A 27,515-nucleotide genomic window follows, 5' to 3' on the forward strand; every position below is an offset into this window, starting at 1 on the left:
CGCAAGGGATAACAGGTTTGCTAACAAAGTACTTGAACTAACAAAACACATTTCATTTAACTCTTTCATCATCTCAAGCACTATATTATGCCTCACTGTGATCAATCACAGCAGTGGCATATTTGTTTCTGCTGGGTATCTCTAAAAGAATCAATCTAATGGATCAAATAAAAACAAATGAATCACCTTCATGTCAATTGCATGGAACCATAGACCTAGAATCTGTATATTTTTAATGCCTAAAAATCCATACAGTAGTCACCTTTCACTATATATAAGTAAAAAAAAAAAAAAAAAAAAGATTTAAAGATTTTATGTTTCTAATTGTTTTTTTTTAATTGATGTTAAATGGTTCTATTAATATTTTGGGGGTTACCTTTAGAAATACTTAATGTCAGCATTAGAAATACTGAATGACTGCTTTTTAGGAAATGTCTTGGACTGGACTCATCTGAATAAAGTTATAAACAAAAAAAACAAAAAAAACAAAATAGTAAAACTGCTCCTGGTTGTAGTGTTGACTATGAATATTTAGGTTTCTTTAATTTGCACATTTGTGCTATAGCTCAACTCTGGCATGGCATGCCAAATGTGTCATTATTGGCTTTGAATGATGATGAAAGAAATGTTTTGCTTCCCAGGTAACACTTTATCTACGTATAAGATTAGAGGGGTTAGATGTCCTAGAAATACTTAATGTCAGCATTAGAAATACTGAATGACTGCTTTTTAGGAAATGTCTTGGACTGGACTCATCTGAATAAAGTTATAAACCAAAAATAAATAAATAAATAAATAAAATATACTGTATACAGTATATATATATAAAAAAAACAGTCTACAGTCTTACATTAAAATGTGTTTAAAAATAGACAAATGTCATTTGATTGATATGATAAATAAATTTTTTTTATGTAATTGGAGCATATTACAGTACTGTTTTTAAGGTTTATTTTTAACCTTAACTTAAATAATAATAATTATTAAGATAATATCATATATGGAAATAATTTTGGCCAAGATAATCGTACTGTGTAATTTTCATATTGACACAGACCTTATGCAGACAGAATTTTTTTTACCAGTTTTTAATATGATGAACCCACAGACTGATCCATATTTGTATGCATTGAATATCTCTGTGAGCTCAACTGGAGGCAGTGAATTATAGTAAGTGACTGCCCTCTGGTGGTTCATATCTGAACAGCTCGATGCTTGAAGTTCATCAGGCAGTCCAACAAGATCAGACACAACCTGTTGCCTGGATCCTGTCAGACCCGATCTTCAGTTCACTTCAGAAGCCTGGAGCAATTCAAGGGAGCTGGATCCAGACAGTTGAACCTAGTTAGGGAAGTTGTGGAAATGGGTTTGGTACCAGAATGTCTCTGATTTAAATCCCCAGACTGGCTGGAAAAATTTAAATGCAGTAGAGGAGTTAGTGATGCTTTCCCCTACACTGCGTCAGCTTTAAAGGGGCAATAAGTAAGATTTTTACTGCCTTATACCTTCATATGGGCAGGGGATTGATACGGTTGTAGAACAATACTAATGACTCATTGATTACTTCACCAGGTGCTCAGATTTCTGGCTTTCAAAACTCCCTTTCTGGCCTTGTGTTTTGGAACAACAACTCCCAGACAATTGTCATTTCAAAATACTCATTACAGTGACTGAGGTTAAAAGCCTCATTTTCAAGCCAAAAAAATCAAGTGACAAAGCAGCATTATTCCAGTATTTTGCAACGTGATTTATTATCTCTTCACTAGATGTATCTGCTGGATCTCTGCTCTAGTTTACTCATCTTTAAATGTGTGACTTTATTGTTTGTGTCAGTCATATGACACAGGGGGACAGAAGGGCTGAGATTTGTGTAGGAAAAGGAAAGTTCAATTGATGCTGCAGTTCATACTGGTCAAACATAGAGGTCGCTAAAGCTCATGGATTACTTAAAGCCCCTTTACAGTAAGTGAGGGTTAAAATGATGTCATTGGAAGTGTTAATCGCCGTGGCTCAGACAGAAGCTAACCCGTTTCTCACCAGGAACATACAGGAGTCCGACCACAGGCTGTGTGATGCCCCATACATCACAGATTACTGTGCAGGTATTATAATGAGCTATGTGGATGCATTATATACATTCATTATGATAATCAGAGGAAGACCATGCCTCAAAGGCCACAACTTCCTTTGTGTAAGACCACTTATGTGTTTGTGTTGATATTCAATACCTTTAAACTGAACCACTGTCATGCCAAATAATTACTCAGTATTCAGTATTTCCTCCAGAATTGTTGACACTAACTAGGGTTAGCAGCTCTTTAACTAATCACACTGGATGAAACACATCTCCCCATTCTTACTTGAATAAAGGAAAGATAAAGGAAAGCTTTAATCCAGTGAAACATATTGTCCGAAACTCCAAATCTCTTTAATTTGACCAACAAGCCATCCTTCCACATTAAATCATAAACCTTCTGCACATCGAAAAGTACAGCCACCACCACATTTTATTAATTTGACCATTTCTAATCTTAGATTCTTAACATGCAACCTTTTCTAAATCCACTTTGACAATCAGACATAAGTTTTCCCACCTCTATATAATATGTAAGCCTATATGTAATCATACGTTCCATTACTTTACAGAGACGAGACAACTGGTTCTGTATTCCCTTGTCTTCAGGCCTGCAAATTCATATAACACTGTTGGCTGATTGGCTGCACTTTACAAGGCTGTGCTTGCGCCGAGGTCCGTAAGCGTCACTGAAGTACAAAATACATGGGGTAAAGTATGGTGCAAGTTCGCCATCTAGTGGATAAAAATGGTAGCACATGAAAAGTGACAAATTTCCTGTACTTTACTGTATGATGAACAACAGGTTGTTGTTGTTTTTTTACGTGTATATTGTGCAGGAGAGGCCAGAAACCATATGGGCTTATAAGAAGGATCTCCCCTGGAATAAAAAAACAAATATATTAGGCTATTGATAATAACTGATGCAATTAGCACCCATCAGAATATCATGACAGTGTATCAAAAAGTAGCCTGTGCATGAGAGCAAACACATCATAAAATGAAATGAAATAAATAATTAAAAACAAAATAAGGAACCACCAGTAAGTGGAAAAAACATTAAATTAGTCAAACAACACAAACACACACAAATAATTTACTTATCATGGTCACTGAACCAGAAAATTATATGACAGCAAGTTTCCTGTGCACTGCTGGCCAAGATGAAAATTAGCTATATGCTCAAATTTAGGAGGAAAACTTTCTGTAAACCCCCGTTTTTGAGATGGGTGAAAAATCTTTTTATTTTTTATTTTATTATTATTAAGTTTTGAGACAGCAGAACACGCAGAGGATAGAATTCAGGAAACCAATCCAATATAGCAAATACCAGAATTCACACAATAGTAGACTGAGCCATCATCTAAATCAGCATCTTCCAAAAGCACCACTGGGATTAAACTACAGACTACAAACACTCCTTAAGATCATAATCCCTGTCAATGTTTCTTCCTGTGTACCCTGTTTGCATTTGCTAATTGTCAGCTCCTTCAATGGAAATGCACCGCAGCAGCAGCAGCAGTCAGCCGCTAGATGGCAGCATTGCTACACAAAGACCTAGTGGAAGAATCAGACAAAATAGTATGGATTTAAAAATTTAAAGAGGGCACTAGTTTAAACCATGCAAGCTTATAAATAGGACCAAGCTGCCAATATGAACTATTATATATTCATAGGGTTGTTATTCTTAAGATGTGTTGGAGGTAACTCTGTACCTGCAGTTAAAAGCTCAGGATGCTCCATTTATTTCATTCACACAAGGCTTTTCCTGACTGTCAAATAATAACTGAGAACTTTGGATTTTGCATTCATGAGCGACTTTTTATTGCATTAAATCAAGCCATTGCTTCCCAGTTGGTTTTATCAACTGATGTTTGTCTATATGGTATATGCTGTGGTAATTGGTCATGTGTTTTAATGCTGGTTTTTATCATCTGTTTTTATTGTGTGTTTTTATTGTCAACTGTGCCCCCAAACCAAATTTCCCTTATGGGACAATAACATTTTCCACTGAACCCACTGAGCACTAGACGCCATTTCAACGACACGTTTATGCTTTGGCTCAGTTTTAGACAAAGCAGTAAATACATTATTACATATTTAAACAACGTATAAACATCTGTAAATGTGGGAAATATGTACCAGAGTATGCACCAACTTTAAACCCTTTGTAGCCTCATTTTAGTCTCAATATCTATAATCATTTAGACTAATTAGAATGATCAATGTAAAATTGATCAGTTGGAACCAAATTGAAACATCTTTTTAATTCCTTGGTTCCTTAAGAATCACTTCTACCCTCCCTGTCCCGCATGCAGGTCCATCATTACAAACACATGTTTCATGGCCAAGCTTTGTTCAAACCCACAGAACTTTATTTAAAATTCTAGTCAAGATCCCACGGTTTCTAAAGATACTAAATATGTCAGGCTGCATTACAGGGAATATTGTATAAAATGATGCACGAGACATCTAGATTTTTGCTGTTTGATGTAATGGAGCAGCCATAAAAAAAAGGCATCTTGGGTTTGAATATTTAACTCATTATAAACAGCTACAGCTTCAATGAAGCGTTAAAGGTAAACTCAGGGTGCAAGGGATTCCTTCCTAAAAAAAAAAAGCCTACAGCATTATGAGTGCATACATTTTCAGTACAGGTGGCCCCAGGGGGAATTGAACCTCCCAACCCTGGCAGTGTCAATGCCTTGCTGTACTGGGCCACATTCCTGGGATGTGTAGCAGTGACACTATATGAAAATTTGTGTATCCTATTGTGAAAATTAATGTTATTTTATGATATTTGGGAAACCTATCTGTCTAACTGGGTAATTGTACTTCTTGAAATTTCTTATGTGGCACTAGACAGTGTTTGCACAATATTGTTTAAACTTAAGAGAAGGCTTTGAACACGTATTATTATTATTTTTTTTAATGAGAGCCCGTTGAGGTAGAAAAGACATTTAACAAACAGAGATGCAAAGCTAATACAAACCGTCCAAACACAAAGTAGAATACATACAAAAACAAGAGAGGAGAGTACATCCAATTATTATGCAAATTAACTTTCAACAAATACAGAATTTAAGATAGAATATAGATTAGTTATTGAGTATAGATTCCCACCCTATAATTCACTTTAGAAACCCTGGCCTGATGTGGCCGGGGCTCTAGGCTGTCGTTGCTACGGCACTTGGATCTGATTGGATGTCGTCTTCCGTCATCAGAGGGCTGTCCGGCCTATAGGAGAGCAACAGTGACAGCGGCGCAAACAACAATACCACCTGGAAATGCTAGGGGGAAACAACGGGGGGAAAGTTGAAAAGTTGTCTGTATCCACTTTAATCAAAAGACTTTGGAGCCTATTGTAACTGCAGATAATTCAGTAGCCTACTGTCTGGGAGCAACATCCTATCTACAGCATATCACCCTCTCATTCTATCCTATGCCTTGATTTCATCACACACATCACACAGAGATTTTCTCAACAATGTAACAGAACACTTGGAATAAACTGTAGACTTTTGAAAAGGTGTTACATGTAGATTTATACTGACATATCTGTCGGTTTTGCTGATATATCAGTTTGATTTTGGCCTTTTGTTAAGTATCAGACATTGGCCAGCCATGTCATCCAATGCCAATATTCGCATATTGACGGAGCCTGTAATGAAAACGTATTTTCTTCGCAGATTGTTTTTATTTGTTTAATTGTTCAGTTATGTTTTTTATAAATTGCTTCTTCATTTAAGGGCCTAACATAGGCTAGAGTTTCCCTGCCATTGAAATAGGTGCAGTTGCTCATCCTGCCTTAAAGAGCTGCTAAAGAATTTCATTAGTCCAGATTTCACTGGAGAGTTTCAGTGTCCAATGATGTCTAAAGGCTGTTTCAGAGGCTTTTCTCCCCTGACAAGAATAAAATTCTGGGGGTAGTAACACAGAGTAGTGTTAATTTTTTTGGCACGAAAATGGAAAAATTTAAAGATGTTGAATATCACTGTAAAATATCAGGACTGGTATCAGCCTTCAAAAGCCTATATTGGTCCAACCCTAACTCTAACCCTAAACATAACTCTAACCCTAACCCTATTTACATGTATTGAAACGTTTTCATTTTATACCACAAAAATTTTGAGTTCACATTCCTTTAACACTTGAAAATCTTTGTTGCAACATCACTCCTAATAATTGAAAAAAGACATTTTGCAGGCAAGTAAGTAAATTCAACTATAAGCAACTAAATTGAATGACATTTTAAGATTTCTACTTGCAAATTCATAACATTTACTAAGACTGAATCACTTGTGTTTTTTAAATATGGATTTATGGATATCTGGTAATATATATTTAAATGTATGTGTAGTCATCTGGCATGAATTTGTTCCTTCTACCCTAACTTTACTGCTAACTTAAGACTTTCTTCTGACCTACTTCTCTCAGTGGTTCGGCAAGGAATGTCAACCAACTTGCTTAGCTCACGTTTTCTCTTTAGCATTGTGTGACATGATTATTTCCCGACTGAGCCCACATAAACAAAAGTTGATCAACAAAAACAATCTTGCACAGCTTCTAGAAAGTAACCATGAAACCCATCAATCATTCTGTCAAACAATCTGATTCACATCACTTAAACCAACCCTACAGTATGCTTTTCAGATTGTTATTGTAAGCCACTGGGTTGAGTCAAGTGCATGTTGTCTCTTCCTCTTATTAAAGTACTTTGCACATTGATTACTATTGGTTATTCAGAACACCAGTTTTTCTCGCTTGATTTTGTCTTGAATTTAGAGTGATAATTATTTCATGAATTTCATAAAATGTGACAAATGTAATTGTGAAAAGAAGAGTATAAGAGTATAAAAAGCATAATAATGAAAGTCATCTCAAAGATTTGTGCGATTTATCTCAGTACAGTTTGGGGATATACGTATGATATTTTACAAATAAAGGAGGGCATCTCCTCCAGGTAGATAAACTAGGTATGTGAAATTAAATCTGTTGTGTTTCTGCTTGACATGCAGATGGCCAGACATGCTGATGTCATTCATTCACATTGGCTGATTGAATCAGAAGCTGATTGAATCAGAAGCCATCTGTTTTGATTCAAAGCAAATGACCTTAAAAAGATCAAACAAGCATTATTTGAGTGCTACTGCTCTAATAATCTAATTATAAAGCTCTAACCATCCTTTTATTTCAAGTTCTGAAATTTGACTGTAATTTGTCTTTTAGATTCTCTCTTCTATTAAGGTAATAACTTTGGCACACAGTCAGAAAGCACAACAATAAAACAATATACAGTATATCTATCTATCTATCTATCTATCTATCTATATATATATATACATATCTATCTATCTATCTATCTGTCAGGGGCCATCTGAGACCATTCAACCACTCTCGGAAATTCTTCTTAATGGAGGCTCCTGTTCTCTCTCATCAGTCTTCAAACATTTGTTCTCCTCCTTTACAGGTTTAAAATCAACGGCGTCCTCTGCTGCTCCAGCCAACAGAGCCTTTGGAGCCCCGGGGCCTTCTAATCTTGCAAACAACTTTCCCTTGGATGGGGAACAGCCCATTTTCGCATTCAAATGTAATACAAGAAAAGTTAAAAATTCTCTGTCTCTGAAGAAATATGACTGAGGAGACAAACCGAAAATCTTATAAAAGAAAGTGAGAAGTGTGAATCCATAGGTCGTGCTACCTGCACCCTTCTCAAGGATCTCTTTGATTACCTGATCGGTTAGATGGGTTGAGCTGTCCTAAAATCCTCCACGAATGGCTTTCACTAGCATTCGGCCTCCTTGAAAACCAGTCCAGCCTCTGAATGTTAGTTTACATTTGTATTTTTTCTGTTGCTCTCTGTTACGCATATACAAGTAAGACTTTAAGCTCATCAGGGCAGACCTGTCAACTCTCCGGTTTTTCCCGGGTTTCTCCCGTATTTTCACCCCCTCTCCCACTGTGCTCCCGTTTGGTAATTTTCCCCGTAAATCTCCCATATTTCCCTTTTTTATTTTTACAGTTATACAGAATCCTAACTGGCCCAATCAAGTTGTTTTGGTTAGATCCATAGACTATTTAACTTGGGAGACTATTTTCCCATTCCTGACCAGAACTATATTGGGAAACATCCATTTGTTGAACTAGTTAACCCAATCCTTTTTTCTCTGAGATTACAGCAGGGCAGGCAGTAAAGGCACCTGGTCATTAGATCTCTGGAACCGAGAGATGAAACCCCTTTCATAATGTAAAAATTATGGTCGGGTGGGGGTCCCGGAAAATCTCCCTTTTTTTCAAAGCCCAACGTTGACAGGTATGCATCAGGGTAATCAGAGCCCAGTTTGTCAGGTGGCATTTTTAGCCTCATGCTGTTGTTATGAAAGTTTACAGGCAACTATTGGGTTAACTTGAGGGATAAACAGCTCTAATTTTTGAAGACTTACAAGTTGTTCAGAAATAGACAACTTCATTTGGCTTGGCTGGTTGATATTCAAGTTTTTATTAGTATTGTTTTATCAGATTGCTGTGTTACGGCCCTCTCTGAATTTTTTTCACTAACAATAAAGTGCACACCACACATTCACCTGTCTCTCATACACTTGCACGTGCGCACATACACACACACACACACACACACACACACTTTTACTAATAGTCTTTGTTGTAAACACTGCACTGTGATAGTGACGTCACCAGTACCTGCATGAATGAAGCTGGGAATTTTACCAACATAGGCTATCTATTCCCGTCTATCAGACTTTACTAAATTCCTGTCACTAAATTCCTGTCTTGTTGGAAGCTTGACAGGTTTCACTTCATGACTGACAGACTTCATTCCTTGCCAGTGTATCTCTTGGATCTTGGACTTCTGCTTTCTGGAAACCACATGCCCTGATCATAGATTTAGGGGGAAATTACAATACACACAGGAGCCTAGATTGGTGAGGTGACTCTGAGGTGACTATATTGGAAAAATACAAGCACAGCTAACTCACTAGTCAGCATAGTCAACATGATTAACATCATGACAGGCTAAACCACAATACAAAATAAATGTTTGGCTTACCGCTGATTTAAAAATAGGTGGTTTGGGTCAATAGCTACAAGTTGGGTGTGATGGTGTAGCACCCACCTCTCCATGTGCATCTATAAAATATCACGTACAGTATGGCCTAATCTGTGACTGGAAACTTGACAGCTTGTATTCTGGCTAGGCTGGGTAGAATCTGGACAGGGAAAGTAAATGTGAAATGCCATAGTAGACTGCAATTGTGGTTGGGCAGCTCGCAGTTGTGAATACTGTACACAAGGGCGGATATTTAATTTCACTGTTGGGGGGGGACAATAAACAGAAAAATTTCTCAAGAGAAATTCTTGAAGGGGACAACAAAGGTGCCGCCAAAAGTACTGTTGTATTAAATGTATATAGAGGTCCATTATGAAACATTTCCATAAGCAATTCATTCCTTTCTTATGAAGATTTTATCAAATTGCCTTTGACATTACTGGGGTCTTTCTACTTACTTGGCATTTCGGTGCACTGAAAAATGATCGGATGTCTGTTTTTCTTTTCTCTGCCATTTTAACTGACCTGGCTGGCTGACAAATAGACACACACACACACACACACACACACAGCATGCAGGTTATTTACAGTAGTAGGAGAGAAGCAACACCCATTAACTGAACTTATAGCTTAGCTGTTAGCTACTGAACGTTCACGTCCTCACTAACACTGTGCGCCCAGCTGAGAGAGGAAAGCGTCACCCTGCAGTTTTTACAAGATAACACTAATGATTGCTCTAATAGAATTTACAACACTATGTCATTACATTCAATGTAATACAGTATATCGCTTGTGGGTTTGTGTTTTACAGAAGCTGAAACATGTTCAGGTGATTTTATTCACATAGCAACCCACACTAAGCTAATCAGTAACACTTTATAATAACCATCATTAATAAATGGTAAATTGATAGTTAATTAAACTTTAGTTAATAGTTATTTTACTGTTAACAAACAATGAAATGATCATTAATAATGTTTACTAATTATTAGTAATGCTATAATTTATGTTATTTTATCATTAGTTTGTGTAATATAAAATCATTTGTTTATAAATTATATATTGTATCATAGCTGATAAGAGACGGTAAAAAGGGTAAAAAGCTATGATACAATATATAATTTATAAACAAATGATTTTATATTACACAAACGAAAGATAAAATGACGGTTGTTATAAAGTGTTACCAGCTAATCTGCTACTGTCGTGTCGTTACTGCACTGGCTAAACTTTCAACACATCCTCATTGGAACTTATATTAACTTGTGATGTGATTACTTTGCTGCCAATTAGCAACATGTCCTATGCTGCATTTAGGCTTTGTCAGTAAAATAAAATAAAAGGGAAAATCGCCCATGCTTCTGATTTAGGGTGACCACATTTTCAAACCCCCAAACCGGGACCCTTAAGTGTCCCGCACGTTCACGCACGCGCACATGTATGCGCTTATGGACGCACCATAGGCTTTTTCATCAGGATGGGGGACAATTATTTCAGCGCTTAGCACACCTAGTGACTGCACCTTTCAACACCATGGACAGCGCCTCAGCAAACGAAAAATGATGTTTTGTCTCCAAAAATCCACAAAAACATAGTTTATGTGGTGCATTGTTTATGTTTTTTGATTGGGTTAGGTAATAATGAGCAGGACAGAACATGATAAACGCCTATGTAAGTGCTGAAAACAAATATAATACTATTATTATTATTTTTTGTGGTGGTTTATTATTATTAACTGTGGTGAAAACCGGGACAATTTGGTAGTGAATGTTGAAAACCAGGACATTTTAGTGTTTTACAGATATTTGTCGGGACTCGAGACACCCATCTTGAAACTGGGACAATCCTGGACAAACCGGGACGTCTGGTCACCTTATTCTGACTTCATGCCTTATTGCTAGATGACTACTGTTGTTGCAAGCTTGTCCCTTGCTGTCAGAAGAGCATATTAACCATATATAGCCTATGCGTTGTGATTCATACGTTGGGTTTTATCTTGCTATATTTGTATTTATTTCCTGGCATGAAAGGAGGCCATGCACAGAGCTGAAAAAAAGGTAAGCTTGCACCTTGAGGAGCCGTAATGCCGGTCGAACACAATTGTCAAGCATGGGCAGCATAGTACAGAATTAGCAAAACAAAACTTTTTCCCACCAAACCCTGGCGTGCTCTCATAATTGAACTTGCCTTGTTTAAGAATTTATATATATATATTGGCCTATTTACAAAGGAGCTAAGGGAAGTGGAGGAGAGGAGATGTGAAAAAAAAAAAAATATATATATATATATATAAAAGGAAGTTTGGGGAGATAACTATGCTGGAAATCTATATAAATCTCTTCCAGAAGGTTTTGAGCAGAAATAAATACTTAATAAATAATAATAAAAGATAGTTTGTTCCTTGTATTTCTTCATTATCTCTTGTGCACGCATATAATCCTAAAAGCATGAAGTTTCTTGGGATTGCCAACTCCCATACACTGAAGCGGGAGGCCAACACCAGCCTTACAATCAGCAAGGCCCATCACAGATTTTTCTTCCTGTGTCAGCTCAATAAATTTGCTGTGACCCTGGAAGCTGGTTCACTTCTACAGGACTGTCACTGAGAGTGTGCTAACCCTCTCCATCACAACATGGTATGTCAGTACAACAGGTCAAGAGAGGAAGCAGCTGGAGAGAGTTACAAGCACATCATCTAAGATCACTGGCTGTGAGCTCCATAGGCCACCTGTATTCACAGAGAGAAACTGTCCACCAACCCATCACACCCTGCCAGGTCTTTCCTCAAACCCCTTCCTTCTAGGAAGAGGTACCAGAGCATTAGCTGTCCAACCTCACGCCTCCATATGGCACCTACACAGAGACTGTTTGTCACCTGAATGTGCAGGCTAGGTGATTTTTAATGGAAGCATTAGAAGTCAGGTAAATGAAGGGCCTTTGTGAAGGGCATTAGGGTCACTTTATTAAAGGGTGGGCACTCTTATTTTACTCAGTGGTTCATATGTTTTTGTATGTATAGTATGCTGTATGACTGTTATCTCATGTACTTAATTGTCATCTGTGTCTGTGTCTTTGTTTTTAATGGAGCGGCATCAAGGCAAATCCTCTGCCTCCACTGACCCCACCTATTGTTTTCCCTGTTCCTCCAAGCTGCCAGCATGGACTGGCCCAGAAATAAAATAAAATACAATAAAATACAATAAAATAAATACACTGAGCAATACAAATAGAGCATTTCCATTTTAGCAGCATCTCTTCAACATTGAACTGTGATGTCACAGGGCACAATGGAGAGTTGTGGAGTTTAGAATCTATGGAATCAGAGTTTCAGGTCCAAGATGCGCCTTGTGTGTCAGTTTACACGGATTCCCTCTGCGTACACACCACGTCTTCACGACTGCGTTTGACTGTGTTTTCACCTTGTTGTCTGCTGTTGCTTTGAGCGTGCATTCACCACTTACTTATCAGTACCCACTTTCTCCAAGACCCTGCAAAGGTATGATTTTTTTCACTCACTTTTCCAATTTCACTGCTTAACCTGTAGCATCCTAAGTGTCAGTGAAATGTTACATGTTACAGTTTGTTATATTGTCACCAAATGAAACACTATCGCTAGACTTACACTACAAAGCTCAAATTTGACACTTTTCCCTCTTGTAACACAAATTTGATGTTGTAAGAGGGAAAAACAGGTGAAATCGGATAATTCTTTGTGTAGACAGCAATGTGTTGGGATCAGGATCCCAAAAGCATCCTAGCAGCAAGATGCTCTTGGTTAATACTAAAATGCTTTTGGGAAAACAGGCCCTGATCAGCCTCACATGGGGGAGTTAGGGCTTTAATATGAGTCTGTCTGCTGTCAAGGCTCCTGCTGCATTTCTTTGAGGCCTCAAACATTTCATTTAGCTATTGGTGTCTTTCTCTGTAGTAATATTGTACTATAAATGAATAACTTGAATAAATGCTGTATCATACCATGCTGTATGTTATTTTCCATGGTGTTCAGGTTGCCTTGTCGAGATCATGGACTCCTGTCCCTCTGAGGTGGAGAAAGCTGAGGCCCAGACCCACACCAGGATCCAGACCTGGAGGGAGCTGGTCCACAGCTACTCCCTCAAACAAGTCATCTCCCAGCTGGCAGTTCAGGTACATTATCATGGATGTGTGCTCAATGTGATATGAAATGAGAACCTTTGAATCCAAAGATAATCACAAGATGCTCCAGTAGTTACAGTTCAGGCTTCTGCAGAATTATTTTATTACGTTATGCTCCAACTATTAAAGTTATTGACTTATATTACATGTATAGTTGATCAAATCTCACCTTATGTTTTTGCTCCCTCCCTTGGTGAGTTACACAGTACATGCATGCTTCCCCTTCATTAAATCTTCATGGTTGAAACTCAAGTTGTCTCATGTTGGTCTTCTGTGCTCTCTAGATCAGCCCTTGTGCCCCTGAGTCTGCGGATTGTCTGCAGGCCCATGGCTCTCTGAACACACAGCGCCTCCTCTCTCCCTCCTTCCCCTGGGTCCAGGTGACGGAAGAGAAGCAGGAGGCCAACTGTCTGCTCCAGCCCACTGCGCACTACCAGGTGACTACTGTACTGCCGACATGTTCAAATGTTGCAAGTGCAGGAGGAATCCCCTTTAATGTGTTGAAAATATTATGTCAAAAATACATTGAATGACTTGTTAACACAAAAATAAAATGTATTGCAGTGTAAGATCAACAGTAGGCCTATATGTTGCCATCATATTATATCTAAGGTGTATATTTGCAGGTGGCCAAGTGCGTCCTGGGCAGCTTGGAGGAGGTTTTAGGGCCCAGAGCCGTGCTGGAGAAAGCTCTGTTGGTCTCTTCACCCATCCTCCAGCAGTATGTTGCTCACCTGGTGGCTCTGAACATAGCCCAGCTGGTCCCAGATCAGCTGTCACCTAACCAGGACAGACTGGTGAGTGAGACGAGTTAAACTTACTTTCAATTAAAATGAATCCTGTCTAGATTCGTTGTTGATGTTTTTATTGTATTCTATTTTAATTTTGTTCAGCTGACACATTTTAAAATGCATGACATGAATAACATAAAACGGTCAAGTATGATGACAAAAATGATTCAGAATTGTTTTCAGAGTGACAGTTTTGCAGTGGAAGCACTGCGTTTGCAGTCACGTATAATTTCAGTAAAGTTCATATAAAAAAAAAAAAAACAGTAGGTAATATTTACATTTTTAGACATTTTCAAGACTTAAAGTGTTTGCAACAGTAACATAAGCTTAAATTCCTACATCACCAACAAGGAACCAATAGTGAGAGTTCAAAGGTCAGAGCCTTGGTGTCCTGACAATGGCTATCAAACTATTCCTGTGATCTTAGAATGATGATCTAAGACAGAGAAGAGGGAGGAAAGCTATCAAAAGAAATCAGAGAAATGCAAGCTGAGGAGAAAAGTTGAAAAGATTTTGAAGTCAGCTAGTTCTAACATAAAAGCTGATCAATTAAATGCAAACACTTACCAGCTTGTGATTTGACAGAGTCTGTCGGCAGCAGACTGCCTCCCTCTCCCTGCTACACTCACTGTCAGCAGTGAGCTAGTGGAGGATCTGCTCATCCAGCTGATGCTGAAGCTCCACCCACTGAACGGCTTTGGTACCAGACGGCTGGATCAGCAGCAACTGCTGGCCTTGTGCCTCCATGTAGGTGTACTACTAATATTACTATTATTACTACTACCACTAATACTGCTGCTGCTACTGCTACTGCTACTACTATCCTTACTACAACTACTACTAACTCTTCTCTTCTCTTCTCTTCTCTTCTCTTCTCTTCTCTTCTCTTCTCTTCTCTTCTCTTCTCTTCTCTTCTCCATTGTGATCACCTCTCCTCTCCTTGTCCAGATGAGTGCTGTGACTCTGGAGACCCTGCGGAGAGTTCCAGGCGTTGCCATGGATACCACTCTCCCTCCTCCACTGGGTAACACCAGGAGAGCTGCTGTGTTGCTCCAGAGCCGCCTCATGAAAAGTTTTGGATCATCTATTCAGGTACAACTGGATATCAGTGACAATCACATCCCATTTGTTGGATATGTTTTTCATGCAGTACTGTGAGCACATGCATTTTCAGAATGGATTGTCCCAGTGGGAGTTGAACCCCTAACGCCCTATCTTGACAAAATACTCCAAAAAAATTGTCCTTGGTCCAAATCTTTCTGGACTGCCTCTCACAAAAATGCCTGGTCTGTTGATGTAGGTGAAGAAACTGCTGGCGATGAGAGACCCTGCTCTCCTCTGCTCAATCCCGCGTGTCATCATCGAGGCCGTCCTGACTATGTACCAGCCAGGCAGGCAGGCCGAGCTGTCAGGTGCTTCGAACCAAGGTGATGAAATGGAAGAAGCTATGGTCATTTATTGCTGTACATCCCACAATACCTTGCACTTCATGCAATAGATTCACAACCAGATTCATGTTGCGGGGAGGAATGGCAGTCTGGCCGGTCCCATGATTTTTTTTTACTTTAGAAATACTCTCCACTATGACACTGCTTCACCCCTCCTTGTTCTCTGCTCCCAGTATTATGACACTGCTTGACTGATCCTTCTTTTCTGCTCTTAGCACCCAGGGAGAGAGATGAGATGGAGACCAGGCTGTTCTCTCAGCTTCTCCCTGAATCTCTGCGGGAGAAAATGTTCCAGCAGTATGGAACGTGGATCCGGCGCTCCAAGGTCTTCCAGAATGCTCTGCGCAGGATCACTGACCAGGACATCCTGGAGTACCGGAGCAGAGTCACCAAGCCCCGCTCGTCCAACAGGGATGTGGTGTGGGTGGACGGCACTTTCTTTGTTGGTGACGACTATGAGGAGGTGAAGACGCCGACCAGCTCGCTAGCCAAGAACCCTCTGGCCCTCGACTGCAGCCTGGCTGCCTTCATGAAGCAGTTCCCTGAGACAGAACTGTTTGCAGAGACCAAGCCTGTCACTGACGGGTTAGACGGTCGGTCTTTGCTCAGTGTCCAAGGAACTGCTGGAGGGAGAGGACACCAGGGGGTTGTGTACGGCTTCAGAGCTCTCCAGTCTTCTCCTCCCCAACCACGGGCTGGTGACTCTGCTGCTGTCCAACCACTTCTGACTACAGTAGGTTTACTTCAACTAAATAAAACAGTGTGTAAGAAAGTGTTTGTGAAACTATAGGTTGGGACCCCAAACTTGAACCCTTAAATTACAGGCCTGTTTCTACTGGCTCCTCACATGCCAACAGTACCAGCAAATTTATATTAGTCCAGGTCAAAGATTACAAACCCCTAACTACCTAAGCTCCATCTGCACTGGGTTCAGGTGAGCCAACCAAAATCTTATGTTCTAACACAGGAAATAGCTGTGGTGCAGGAGTCTACCATCAGATGCATCCTGGTGGAACTTCTCCGAGGCAAAGACAAGACTCTGTACCGGCCGCAGCACCTGCAGAACCGGACCTTCGAGAAGGAGCTGGTGCAGCACATCCACTTCCTGCTGCAGAAGGATGCGGCCAAGTACAAACACAACAGAGTCTTCCTCCGAAACCTCGAACGCCTCACCGACCCCGAGCAGGAGGTTTGTTTTGATTTAATTTGGGGTTAAAACAAAAACATCAAATTTTAAAAGGAACATGAATTCACTTCAAACTCACTTCACTGACATAACGCAACTCAATATCAGGAAGATGTCCCCAATATTTTGTACATTTAGTGTATAAATTCAGTGTATAAACTCACCCACTTTCTCCTCTCGCAGATCAAACTGAGCCTGGATCTGTCCTGGCCCCTAAAAGTCGCTCTGAATCAGGCCCTTCCTTACGTCTGGCTGAGCAGACAGGGGCTGATGGAGGATCCTCAGATCGCCTTGCTGGCCTGCAGCCTCATAGCCACAGAGATCCTCAACCACCTCAAGCCCTCTGTGAGCTTCGCTGAAGGCACCAAGAGCGGAGATGAAACCCCGTTCAGTGTCAACATCCCAGTCCGGCGAGAGGAGGGGGAGACAGAGAGAGCCCAGACCCTGCTGGAGCTCCGTCTGCAAAAGGAGCGCAAGGAGAGCAGGGAGGAGTTCTGGAGCACAGAGCTGGAGGTGAGCCGCCATCCAAAGCAACATGTTTTCAAAGTCACAGTCTGCAGCACATGGTTAGTGTTAAACCTAAGGCATGGTGAAAGCCATGATCCCTTATTGATTTCCCTCATTAAATCTATAGCAAGCACAAATTGACATGTGGATTGTGGGGCTGCAACTCAATATCAGGAAGATGTCCTTAATATTTCCTACATTCAGTGCAGTTTTACTGCAAAGCTAAAACTCATTAACCATGGTACTGTGTAAACTGTAACTTTCCTGAAACACAGGCCATTTCCCACTGCTATGGTATGAACATGATGCTCAGAAACAATGCAAAAGGAAACATCAGTTTTAGCTTTTCATATCATTTTACCTCAGAGGAGAACAGGTACAAATAAGATCTGACATTTTGTTTTACTCGACAGGTTGCTCCAGCGACAACAGAGCTGAAAGAGAAGAAGAGGAAGAAAAAGTGGGTCTCTTGGCTCTGTGGCCTCTTCAGGTGCAAGAGGACATAGACAGACACACAGACACATCTTATTGTTTTATTATTGTATTGTAACGTTGTATCCCAACGATTCCCTTGGCCAACTGAGAAACCTCGCAGGATGAGGAGCCATGATTTGCCTCCATATAGTGCTTGGCTGTGGCATATCACCATATCACCAGCTGGATGGCTATTTTGTGTATTCTGACAGATGACTTATTATGCAGAATAAGCCTGATTTGCTGATGCTGCTGATTGCTGGTGATATATCAGTAGAACATTGTTTTTTTATTCTTATAATATTGTATTGTATGATTGTGTAATTGTTCACAAGATTGTAAACCCAGTGAACATTATCAGTGAATATACTCCCACCTTAACATGTCAAGGTGATATGATGATTCTTCTTTTTTATATACTTCTTCAATTCAGAGCTTTATTTCTTTAAATAAAATGATTCCTGAATATCAGCTGTGCCTTCAATTTTTCTGTGATGTTTTGGTCAAATTGGACCATTTTCATGTTTACTGTGTAATAACTACCAGATTATTTATCATGTTTACAAAAGGCTTCATGATAGTTTCAGCATAGGGTTTTTAAACACAAAAACCCACTATCACCATTCTGCTTGGGTTTAGAAAATAAATAAGCCACATTCCATATATACATGAGTCTCTATCACTCAACCCAGAACTTTTAATTGCAATGCAATAACACAAAACCCTACTCCATACATATCGCAAATATCTGTGGTGACAAAGTTGTCTTGTCCCTCCTGTTAGTTTAAATACTTCAGAAAGTGTCACGTTTACTCCAATTCTTGCATTTGGATGTTGACACATTATTTTTAACCATGCAATACATTTTTCATGAAATCCAAATGCTTCCCACGTTTCAAATATAACTGAATGTCGAATTAGTTGACAGTCTTTTGGTCCTCTGACACTTTGATTAAATCTAAAGAATTCAAATGTAACTTCAGTCCCTTATCATCTATATCTGTTCCTTTAAAGAGATTTTGGTAATATTTCAGAAAACGTGTTGCTATTTTAGATTTTTCAGTTTGGTACTTAGAGTTTTCTTCCTTAATTTTAGAAATTATAGTTCTCTCATTCTGTTTTTTTTTAACTTAAATGCCAAGAACTTTAATGCTTTAATGCTTTTGGACTATCGTAATACGTTTGTCTTGTGAAATATGTTTATCGCCTGTTTTTTCATGTATGTTTTGCAGTCTTCCTACTTGTTTTTTTATTTCAATTTTTTGCTTTTGTGACTTTTTCTTTTTCAAAGCGGCATATGCTATTATTTCCCCATGTATTGTGGCTTTCGCAGCTTCCCACAATGTAATGGGTGTAGCCTGTCCATTGTCATTATTCTGAAAATATTGTCCCATAGCTTGCTGAATTTTATCTTTAAAATTTTTATCCTTTAGTAAAGAGTTACTACGGGGTACATCTGTGCGTTTACTTCGGAACAAAGGTCCAGGGGACAATGTGTTGTCATGGATACTGTCGGCCTCTGAAGAGCTGTCGTTCACCTCACCAGCAAACTTCATTACTGGACGCTCGTTTATGGCCTGGTGAGCTGAGACACCAGGATGAAAAAGATGTAGGGTCAGTCAGTCTTCCCTGGATAAATAAATGTTATAATAAATATAATTTGGTTAATAAATATAATTAATCCCTGCCACCCATGGCCAGGTGTATCACAGACGGTTGTAACAGGAACTGGGCATGCTGTTGACCAACAGAGCAGAAGGAGCTTAACCAGGTGGAGGTCTGTTGTCTTCCTGATATGATGTCTTGTTCAGTTTAGTTTCACCTATGATAAAAGCATTGGAAAAAAGGGAGAAGAAAAGAAATGTCAACTGTATTCATAGTATGTTACATGCATTTCCTACCAATATGGCACTTTACCATATACACAGCCCATTGGCTGTGGCTGTCATTTGATTATAATAACCAGTTAATTGATTACAATCACCTGTAATTTCCCTACCAAGATGGCCTTGTGGTAATGTAACAGAACACTATGAACGGGAACCCCCCTCCAAAAAAACAACAACATGACAATCATGACAGGAATGACATTAAAACTAGGCAGGAAAGATAATGGTACAAAAATTATAGATAACGGTAAGTATGGGAAATAATTTGTGTATATAAATAGTGTGATTGTGTGTCATTCACCATTGCCCCTCAGATCAATTTCCAATTTGCGTTGAATATGATGATTTGCTGAATATGATGGGACTTTTCAATTTTACTAATGCTAGTAAACTGAGTGTTGTATCCTGGTCTCATTCAACAGACAAGAGCTAGATGTCTGTGCACAGCGAGTGTTACTGTGTGTTGGCCTGATTGGCTGGCACTAGTCTCTGGTAGCTGACCGCATGTCGTGCTATTCTCAGCTGTTTTTCCTCTAGCTTTTGCTCTTAAGCTTGCACAACACGGGCCTGGTAAATGCTCTGAAGCTGAACCTCCCACTGGGATATCAGGAGTTATTTGTTGGTATATGTTGAGCCGTACAGAGAGAATTGTGGTTCAAAATTCAGAAAGATAGGGTGAAAAGAAATGAAAATGGAAATGAAAAAAGAGAAGTAAATTTTGAGCCAGAATTCCCTCAATACTTCTGGGGGGCCAGGACATAATGCAGGGAGGGATCATTCAAAAGTGTGTATCAGTTAAAAAGAAAAAGGCAGTTTCATTTGATGTGAAGGGTGGAGGGGCGGGATTATTCAAAATCTGTGATGGTTTGATTGATTAAAAGTTTTATGTACGCCTCGTCCTGGTACACACTGAAGTCACTAAAGATTAATGTAGCCTACTAAAGATTTTGTGGTATGATAGAATGAGCTAAAGGCAAAAAAGTCTTTTGTCATTTTGGTGTGACTTTAAACATTAATGGGCAGAGCCAAAGAACCACTGTTTTTCAGGACAAGTAACATATTGAAGCCCCATGAAAAGGTCAATGAAGCCCAATGCTCTTGCTACTAACGGAAAAATGCAATCTAGCCATAGCCTGCTAAGTTACCTAGTGCTTTGGCCCATCCACACAGGAGCCTGCTGTTCACATAGCAGGACAGTGAAGCAGTTAACAAGGGTAACAAGGACTTGACCAAAAGATTACCATGTTAACTACTAAGCAAGCTAGGTAAGCTAGTCTAGCTGACCTTTCAAGTTCAAACTAGCCATACTAACCTACAGCTATCTAAGTAAGCTAGTTATCTAACTGCTGACTGAAGTCATTGTCATTTTTGTTTATTATTTGTATTTTGAGGATTATTTTTACCAGAGCCATCCTGCCTCGAGGAATATTTCTATACCTAAAACTTAAATCTGTAAATTTATGTTGTTATCATTTGATTCAGTATAATGTCCTCATGGTAGATATGAACAGTGCACTGTCACTCACCACCCTTCCACCAATTGTACTGTATACCACACTGCTCAAATGTACATAGCTATCAAATATTGAATGTGACGTACTGTATATGTGTAGAGTGATATGTATAATCTGTAGCCTAGCTGTGATACTAGGTAAATCGTGAATGTCTCTGCACCAGTGTCACCAAGACAAGTTATTATACTTATACTATAATTAAAATGATTCTCATTATAGGATAGACATAGCAGGTGTTGGATAATTTTAACATTATCTAAAACATGTCATGTTAAATACATTAATTTGTGTAGTTTACGGTGTCACCTTTGAAAATTCTGTAACTATGATGCAAAATGCAAACATGAGTTTATTTTAAAACCATTTTTATTGTAATTGCACTCTGGTAGTTGTATACAATACAAATAAAAGTGATCTGTTGTCTTCTATATATTGAAGAATATAACTTATCAGAAAATATATTTTAACATTACATACTCTCCCAGTACATATTGACTGTAAAATGATTTCCTCATAATGTAAAAAAAAAAAAATGGATACAATTGTCAAATTACAGTGTCTTTTCTACAGTAATAAATCATTACATTACATTACATTGCACATCAATTTTTCATTCATTATAATTCTTAGAAGGATACACTCCTACGTCTCTTTCTCACTTGTGTGCCTAGGGTCAGTGGAGAGGCATTAGTCTTCTAACTGGACATAGGTATTATGACTACATCTGAAAAAATAGGGTCAGCGTGGCCCAGTCCACCCCGAAGTAGCTATCGTTTTTGATCGGGAAAGCCTTGCAATCTCTTGTGAGACCGTGCTTATTCTGGGGATTTCTCTGTTTAACTCTGGCGCTGGCTCAGGAGTTGGAGCGGTGCGGGCGGGCCACCTCCTCAGGATCCGCTCCAGTGTATCAGTGTGTGACCCCCAAAGTGCCTCGTAGCATTTGGGTAAGAAATGGCAGAAGACGACACCATAGCTGGATACTAGAATGGCTGAAGCCTGCACAGAGGAGCCCTCTCCTGTCTTGATGATATAGATTGGGATAAAACACACCCACACAAACAGGTACATTAGCATGCTAAAAATGATGTAGCCTGTTTCACTGAACGCCTGAGGAACCTTCCTGCCTTTGAAGGCCAAGAGGAAGCCGACCAAAGCCAGCAGAGCTATGTAGCTCAACATGATGCCGAAACCTATGAATGTAGTACCCTCGTTACACTGGATTATTCTCTTCATGCTTTGTGGGGATGGAGGGGTGCCATCAATATCAGGAGAATCAAAGATCAGCCAGAGAATACAAGTGATCCCCTGGAGAACAGTTAAGACAATGACAATTACAGGTGGCTTGTAAAGTCTGTTTAGCTGCCTGTGTCTTAGCTGGCCAAAGGGAAGGAAAGCCAGGAATGTACGGTAGGCCTTGACTAGGATGCAGGAAACACACAGGGTGAAGCCCATGGCGTACATGACCTGCCGGGCCTGGCAGAGGTGTACATTGGGTTTGCCCATGAAGCATATCACACTTGCAAAGCTCACCGCTAGACCAGCCATCATCACACAGGACAATCTTACTTCGGCTCTTTTCATGGGCGGGGAATCTCTGTACACCAAAAAGATAATGAGGATAACTAGCAACAGCAAAATGCCAAAGGCTGCAGATGCCACCAGAGAGATGGGATGAGGATCACTCCACCGCAGGTACGACTCCTGTCTTGGCTCGCAGTGAGTCCAACCCTTGAGGGACCAAGTTCCAATGGGACACTTTCGACAGTCATTTAGATCTATAGAAAGACAAGAAGATATTTTCACATGATTCGGCCATTCCGGTTTATTTTATCCTGCACCAGGCCACCAAATTAACAGATGAAAAAAAAACGTCAATGGATTTAATTTTTTATTTTGTTTGTTTTGTCACAGTGCAACTGCAGATCAAATATGTAACAGTAAACGCAAAGAATTATATAATCATGCATTGTCAAGTAGAAGCCAGTATAGGCCAGGGATGTTAAAACTAAAATTTTAACATTACCCCTCATTATTTGTTTCATCTGAGAGGTCTGTGGACCTGTTGCACAAATGTATTTCTTAATTTTCAATTTTCAACCTCTTAGAAGAGAAGACCTTTGAACACATGGGATTGACGTTAAGTGTAATTACAGGTGTGTTGATTCATTTAAACTACTTTTCAACAAAGTCATTTTTGTCTTTGGTTTCAGATTATCATTTTCCAGCACACACACTTTGACATTCCATGAATATATATGAAAACAATATTTCTGTGAGGCATACCCCAGGCATCTGCAAAGGTCCCCTCCACACATGGGGTGCAGGTGTAACAGCAGGACACGTTGCTGATCTTCGTCACAGAGCCAGGACGGCAGGACTCTGAGCATCTGGACTGAGCAATCTGAGAGAGCAGAACATGGAAACAGAACCAGAAGTTGATCATTCAAGTATAGAGCATCCAGTCTTTGAAAGTGTTACAATTTTGTCAAGAATGTAGGTTTTCTACTATTTTAAAAAGCATCCTAATTTGTTTTAATTGTCCCAATTTGGCATGAAACTTTTCATTTTTTAAATCAGTCTTGATCTGACATGTTTGGTTATGTTGAGGTCATCAAGATCATTACTCTGCACTATTACCATGGTGTAATGCCTCATTCACAATAGACTATTTCACTATGTTACAGTATGCCAGTGATGTGATTGTATGCTGTGGACATTTAATACTGTGGGATGGTTACAAAAAAAGCAATGGCATCACACATATCTTTATGCACTTTGTTGTCTTACCGAGTTATTGGGTGTTAGCCAGTTCAATTCGCTCACATCTACATGAAGCTCGATTCGTCTATCCAGGACATGGTATCTTCCCATTTTTTGAAAGCGTCTGTGCTGTCCATCCTTTTCCCACATTATCAGATCATAACCATCGACAAAATCACCAGATTTGTCAAAAAAAAATGTCTGGTTGTCCAGCTCAAAATAAACCTTCTTCAGTTCTTCAAGAAGCTGCAACACAAAGGACAAAGTTTGACTTAAAAACGGCCTAATTTACTGAATTTACTGAACTATTATTCATGAATAATCTGAAGAAAGAAACACATTACACATCTATTGTCTGGGTCCTCCTTTACATTGGTTGCTTGTAATGTTGGAAATCTATGCATTTAAGGTTATTCTACTTTTGCATTCATCATAATCCGTTCTGGATAACAGTGTCTGATGCCTACAATGCAAATGAACATGGAAACTATGCTTTCAAAAAGTTGAACCTATTTATTTCTGCTCATATACTTAGATTATGTAAATTCTTACCCTCCATGGCGGGAAGTTAATCTCTCCAGAACAAGAGGATCTATTACACTGAAGTAGTTTTTTGAGAGCATTAGCTATGGCCCACACAGCCACTCTCTCACTGAAGGCTTCACTTGTGTCCAGAGCTGTCACAAGGTAGTCGTCATTGGCCTGTTGGGGATCCGTGTAATTGCATGCATTGACGGATTTCATTTTCAGCAGATCAGGTGGTGGACAATAGGACGGAGAGTCCTTCGAAAAACACTCTGGGGTGCAGTTGAATCTCAGGTTTTTGTACTCTTCAATGAAGCGGTTGTGTCCTCCAGGGGTCGGGCTCAGATTCTTCAAGTAAGCATCGAATGATTCACTCTTGCGTGAAACGAAAGTGAAGCCGAAGATGTCCCCCACCTTGTTGATGCCAGGCAGATGGGCCAAAAGCCGGTTCATGGCCCAGGCGTCACTGGCGATCCAGGTTCTAGATGTGTTGGTCAGCATCATCTCCTTGAAAAGGTCCTCCACCAGCTCCGGCTTGAGGATGAGCAGCACCACCTGGGCCTTAGAGGAGCGGATCTGCTGGGCGACCTGCTTGATGCGTTGCATACTGTGCTCATGATCCAAGTAGTGGGGCACCACCTCCTGGTAGGCCAAGCACACACTCATTTCCTCAGCGTCCTGGAGGAAGCTCTGGAAAGCTGCTTTTCCATAGTCATCATCCCCATACACAACCCCCACCCAGTTCCAGTCAAAGTGCGCCATAAGTTTGGCCAATGCTTTGGTCTGATGCACATCACTGGGGATAGTGCGCAGGAAAATTGGGTAGCGCAACTTATCACTCAGTGCGGGTGAAGATGATGTGCAGCTCACCTGATAATAAAATAACATAACACAAGGAATAAGAATAAAATACATTATTATATAAACATAAATGAAATGTTAAGAAATTAAATGTAAATATATAAGACATGAAGCATCAGATTTTTAATTTCAGTGGGATTGGCTGGTTAAATTAAATGTAACAAATGCAGTTTAATCATTACAGGCTCACAAAAACAATCATGTAATGTCCACACCGAACTAAAGTAACCAGAACCAGAAACATCCTCTGAAAACTATAAAGCACCATGGATACCTGAAGAAACACATTTGAGTCTCTTTCAGTGCATTATTGAGACCGAAAATCCCTTTATCATTTTACACTAAAATGTATTTCTTGATCAGAAAGTATCAATCAATTTGTGACTTACTTGAGGGACCATATACACACTTAGCAGCTTGGCCACAGCGATGGACACCTCAGAGTAGCGTGCTCCCAACACAACCTTGACTGGTGGCCTGAAGTCAGTGTAGTTGCACTGCACATTTAGAGAGCCATTGACTGCAAGCATGTGAACCACATTCTGCAATGCCTTGGTAGCATCAGAGCATGTATCACACATCTGATATCCAAGACGCACTCCTGGGAGGACGCCAGCTGCATTTATTTCCTCGATTGTGTGCATGACAGCCAAGGATCTCATAAATGGCACCAAATCAAAACTGGAAATAGACAATCATATCAGTAACTAAATGTCCTCCAGGGAGGACCAGTCAATATAACATGGCTGCTGTGGAAACAACAAATAGCTGCAACTTTGGTACATTGTCATTTATGTGTTGATTTTCCCGACCCTTGGGTATTTGATACCTGCTAAAAACCCAACTGTATAATTTCAATAAACCAATAAAAAATATTCAAATCCTTCAATCCTGAAAAGTGTACTTTTTACATACATGTTTTTGCATGACAGCAGCAATAATCAATATAATTAAATTCTCTATGCATATTTATGCAAAGTTACAATGCAATAACAACCTGACACACGCATAAATAATCTCTCATGCAGTAAATTCATTACTTCTTTATGCTTACTCTGTACATTTGAAGCTTTCAGGTGTTGTCCTTTGATGAAGAGCCTCCACTTTACGATGGCATGGCAACATCAAACCTATGGAAGTTTTTATTGGACTTTAATTACTGTAACCGACAGAAGACAATCTGCATGTGTGTACCGTGTTCCACAAATATTTCACCATCCACAAACATGCGTAACTTATTATCAATAAATGTATTTTAATTTCAAATAGAAATAGTATAGGTTTAACAAATGTGTAGAAATTGACACATTTTCATGTAAAATGATCTCTACGCATTTGTGGATCAAAAATGTGCATGTGAAATGGTCTTTACGCATTTGTGGATCGCTTCAAGTTTGTTTGTGGACCAAGTGACATTTGTGACTTCCCTCTATTTATTTGCAAATTTTTGTCACATGGTTTCACATGCACATTTTTGATCCACAAATGCATAGAGATCATTTTACATGCATTTTTTTGATCTGAATATTTCTACACATTTGTAAAACCTATACTATTTTTATTTGAAATTAAAATACGTATTGATAATAAGTTATGCATGTTTGCAAATTCATGCATTCAATATTTTTGTGTCTAAGATTTTACTGAACACAAGTGAAAAATACATGTTTGTGGATGGTTATTTAAGTTATTTAACTATTTAAGTAAGTTATTTAAGTATAAAAACTTCCATACAAACCTATTACAACATCCCCGGGGCTCTGGGCGCCACAGATGGGCTGAGCGAAGTCGCAGCTGCTCGCAAGACCCAGGATGCTGCTCATCATCAAGGCGAGGCGGAAAGGAGAGATCTGCATTTTGAACGCTGCAAGCGAAGGTGCCGTTTTGGGGACGTGCACGCCACTTATGAAGTCTAAAAGGGAGTGTGTTTGGGAGGTTTCCAACACGGTGTTGGACACCTGCCAAACACACTCCCTTTTACGTGAAAAACCTGTTTTACAGCAGATCTGAAAGAAATTATCAAGCATCTTCAGCCTGTCAGAGCACATCATCCTCTGAGAATCCCCCAGCAGTGACCTGTCTCGAACCTCACTTCCACTTCCCCATTCTAGTCTGACTATTCTGACAGGTATTGCAGAAGTGGTACAAACAAGATAACAAGATAACGTAAATAATAAGGGATGGAACTAAGTGTTTCACATTGCGGTCGAAGAGGGTTGTTATTGCAGCGCGGTTTGATTTTTTTTTGTCAAGGATGTGTCATTG

General features: G+C 39.5%; 1 protein-coding gene across 2 annotated transcripts; it reads right to left on the bottom strand.

The window, feature by feature from the left end:
- Positions 1–21,469: 21,469 nt before the first annotated feature.
- Positions 21,470–27,131, bottom strand: LOC139664353 (G-protein coupled receptor family C group 6 member A-like). Of its 2 annotated transcripts, XM_071543147.1 has the most exons (8): positions 26,989–27,131; positions 26,305–26,380; positions 25,640–25,931; positions 24,682–25,259; positions 24,417–24,570; positions 23,892–24,110; positions 23,388–23,505; positions 21,470–22,879 (listed from the first exon to the last, which is right to left on the bottom strand). In XM_071543147.1, the coding sequence occupies exons 1-8, from the start codon at positions 27,104–27,106 to the stop codon at positions 21,843–21,845; spliced, it is 2,592 nt and encodes an 863-aa protein (XP_071399248.1). In that variant the 5' UTR covers positions 27,107–27,131; the 3' UTR covers positions 21,470–21,842. The 2 variants fall into 2 exon arrangements, with proteins under 2 accessions (XP_071399248.1, XP_071399247.1); XM_071543146.1 differs by having other exon boundaries at positions 24,417–25,259.
- Between the last annotated feature and the right edge of the window lie 384 nt (positions 27,132–27,515).

The sequence above is a fragment of the Centroberyx affinis genome, unplaced genomic scaffold (assembly GCF_046629955.1).
Source record: "Centroberyx affinis isolate AG114_WGS23_722 - 3 ecotype Tasmania unplaced genomic scaffold, CSIRO-AGI_Caff_v1 ptg004239l_1, whole genome shotgun sequence".
NCBI classification, from domain to species: domain Eukaryota; kingdom Metazoa; phylum Chordata; class Actinopteri; order Beryciformes; family Berycidae; genus Centroberyx; species Centroberyx affinis.

Bases quoted from the DNA above. Each gene is read 5' to 3' on its own strand.
- LOC139664353 (XM_071543146.1), bottom strand. From the start codon at position 27,106: ATGCAGATCTCTCCTTTCCGCCTCGCCTTGATGATGAGCAGCATCCTG. The intron at 26,381-26,988 runs GTTTGTATGGAA...AAACTTCCATAG, and splicing joins CCCCGGGGATGTTGTAATAG to GTTTGATGTTGCCATGCCAT. The intron at 25,932-26,304 runs GTAAGCATAAAG...GTCTATTTCCAG, and splicing joins GAAAGCTTCAAATGTACAGA to TTTTGATTTGGTGCCATTTA.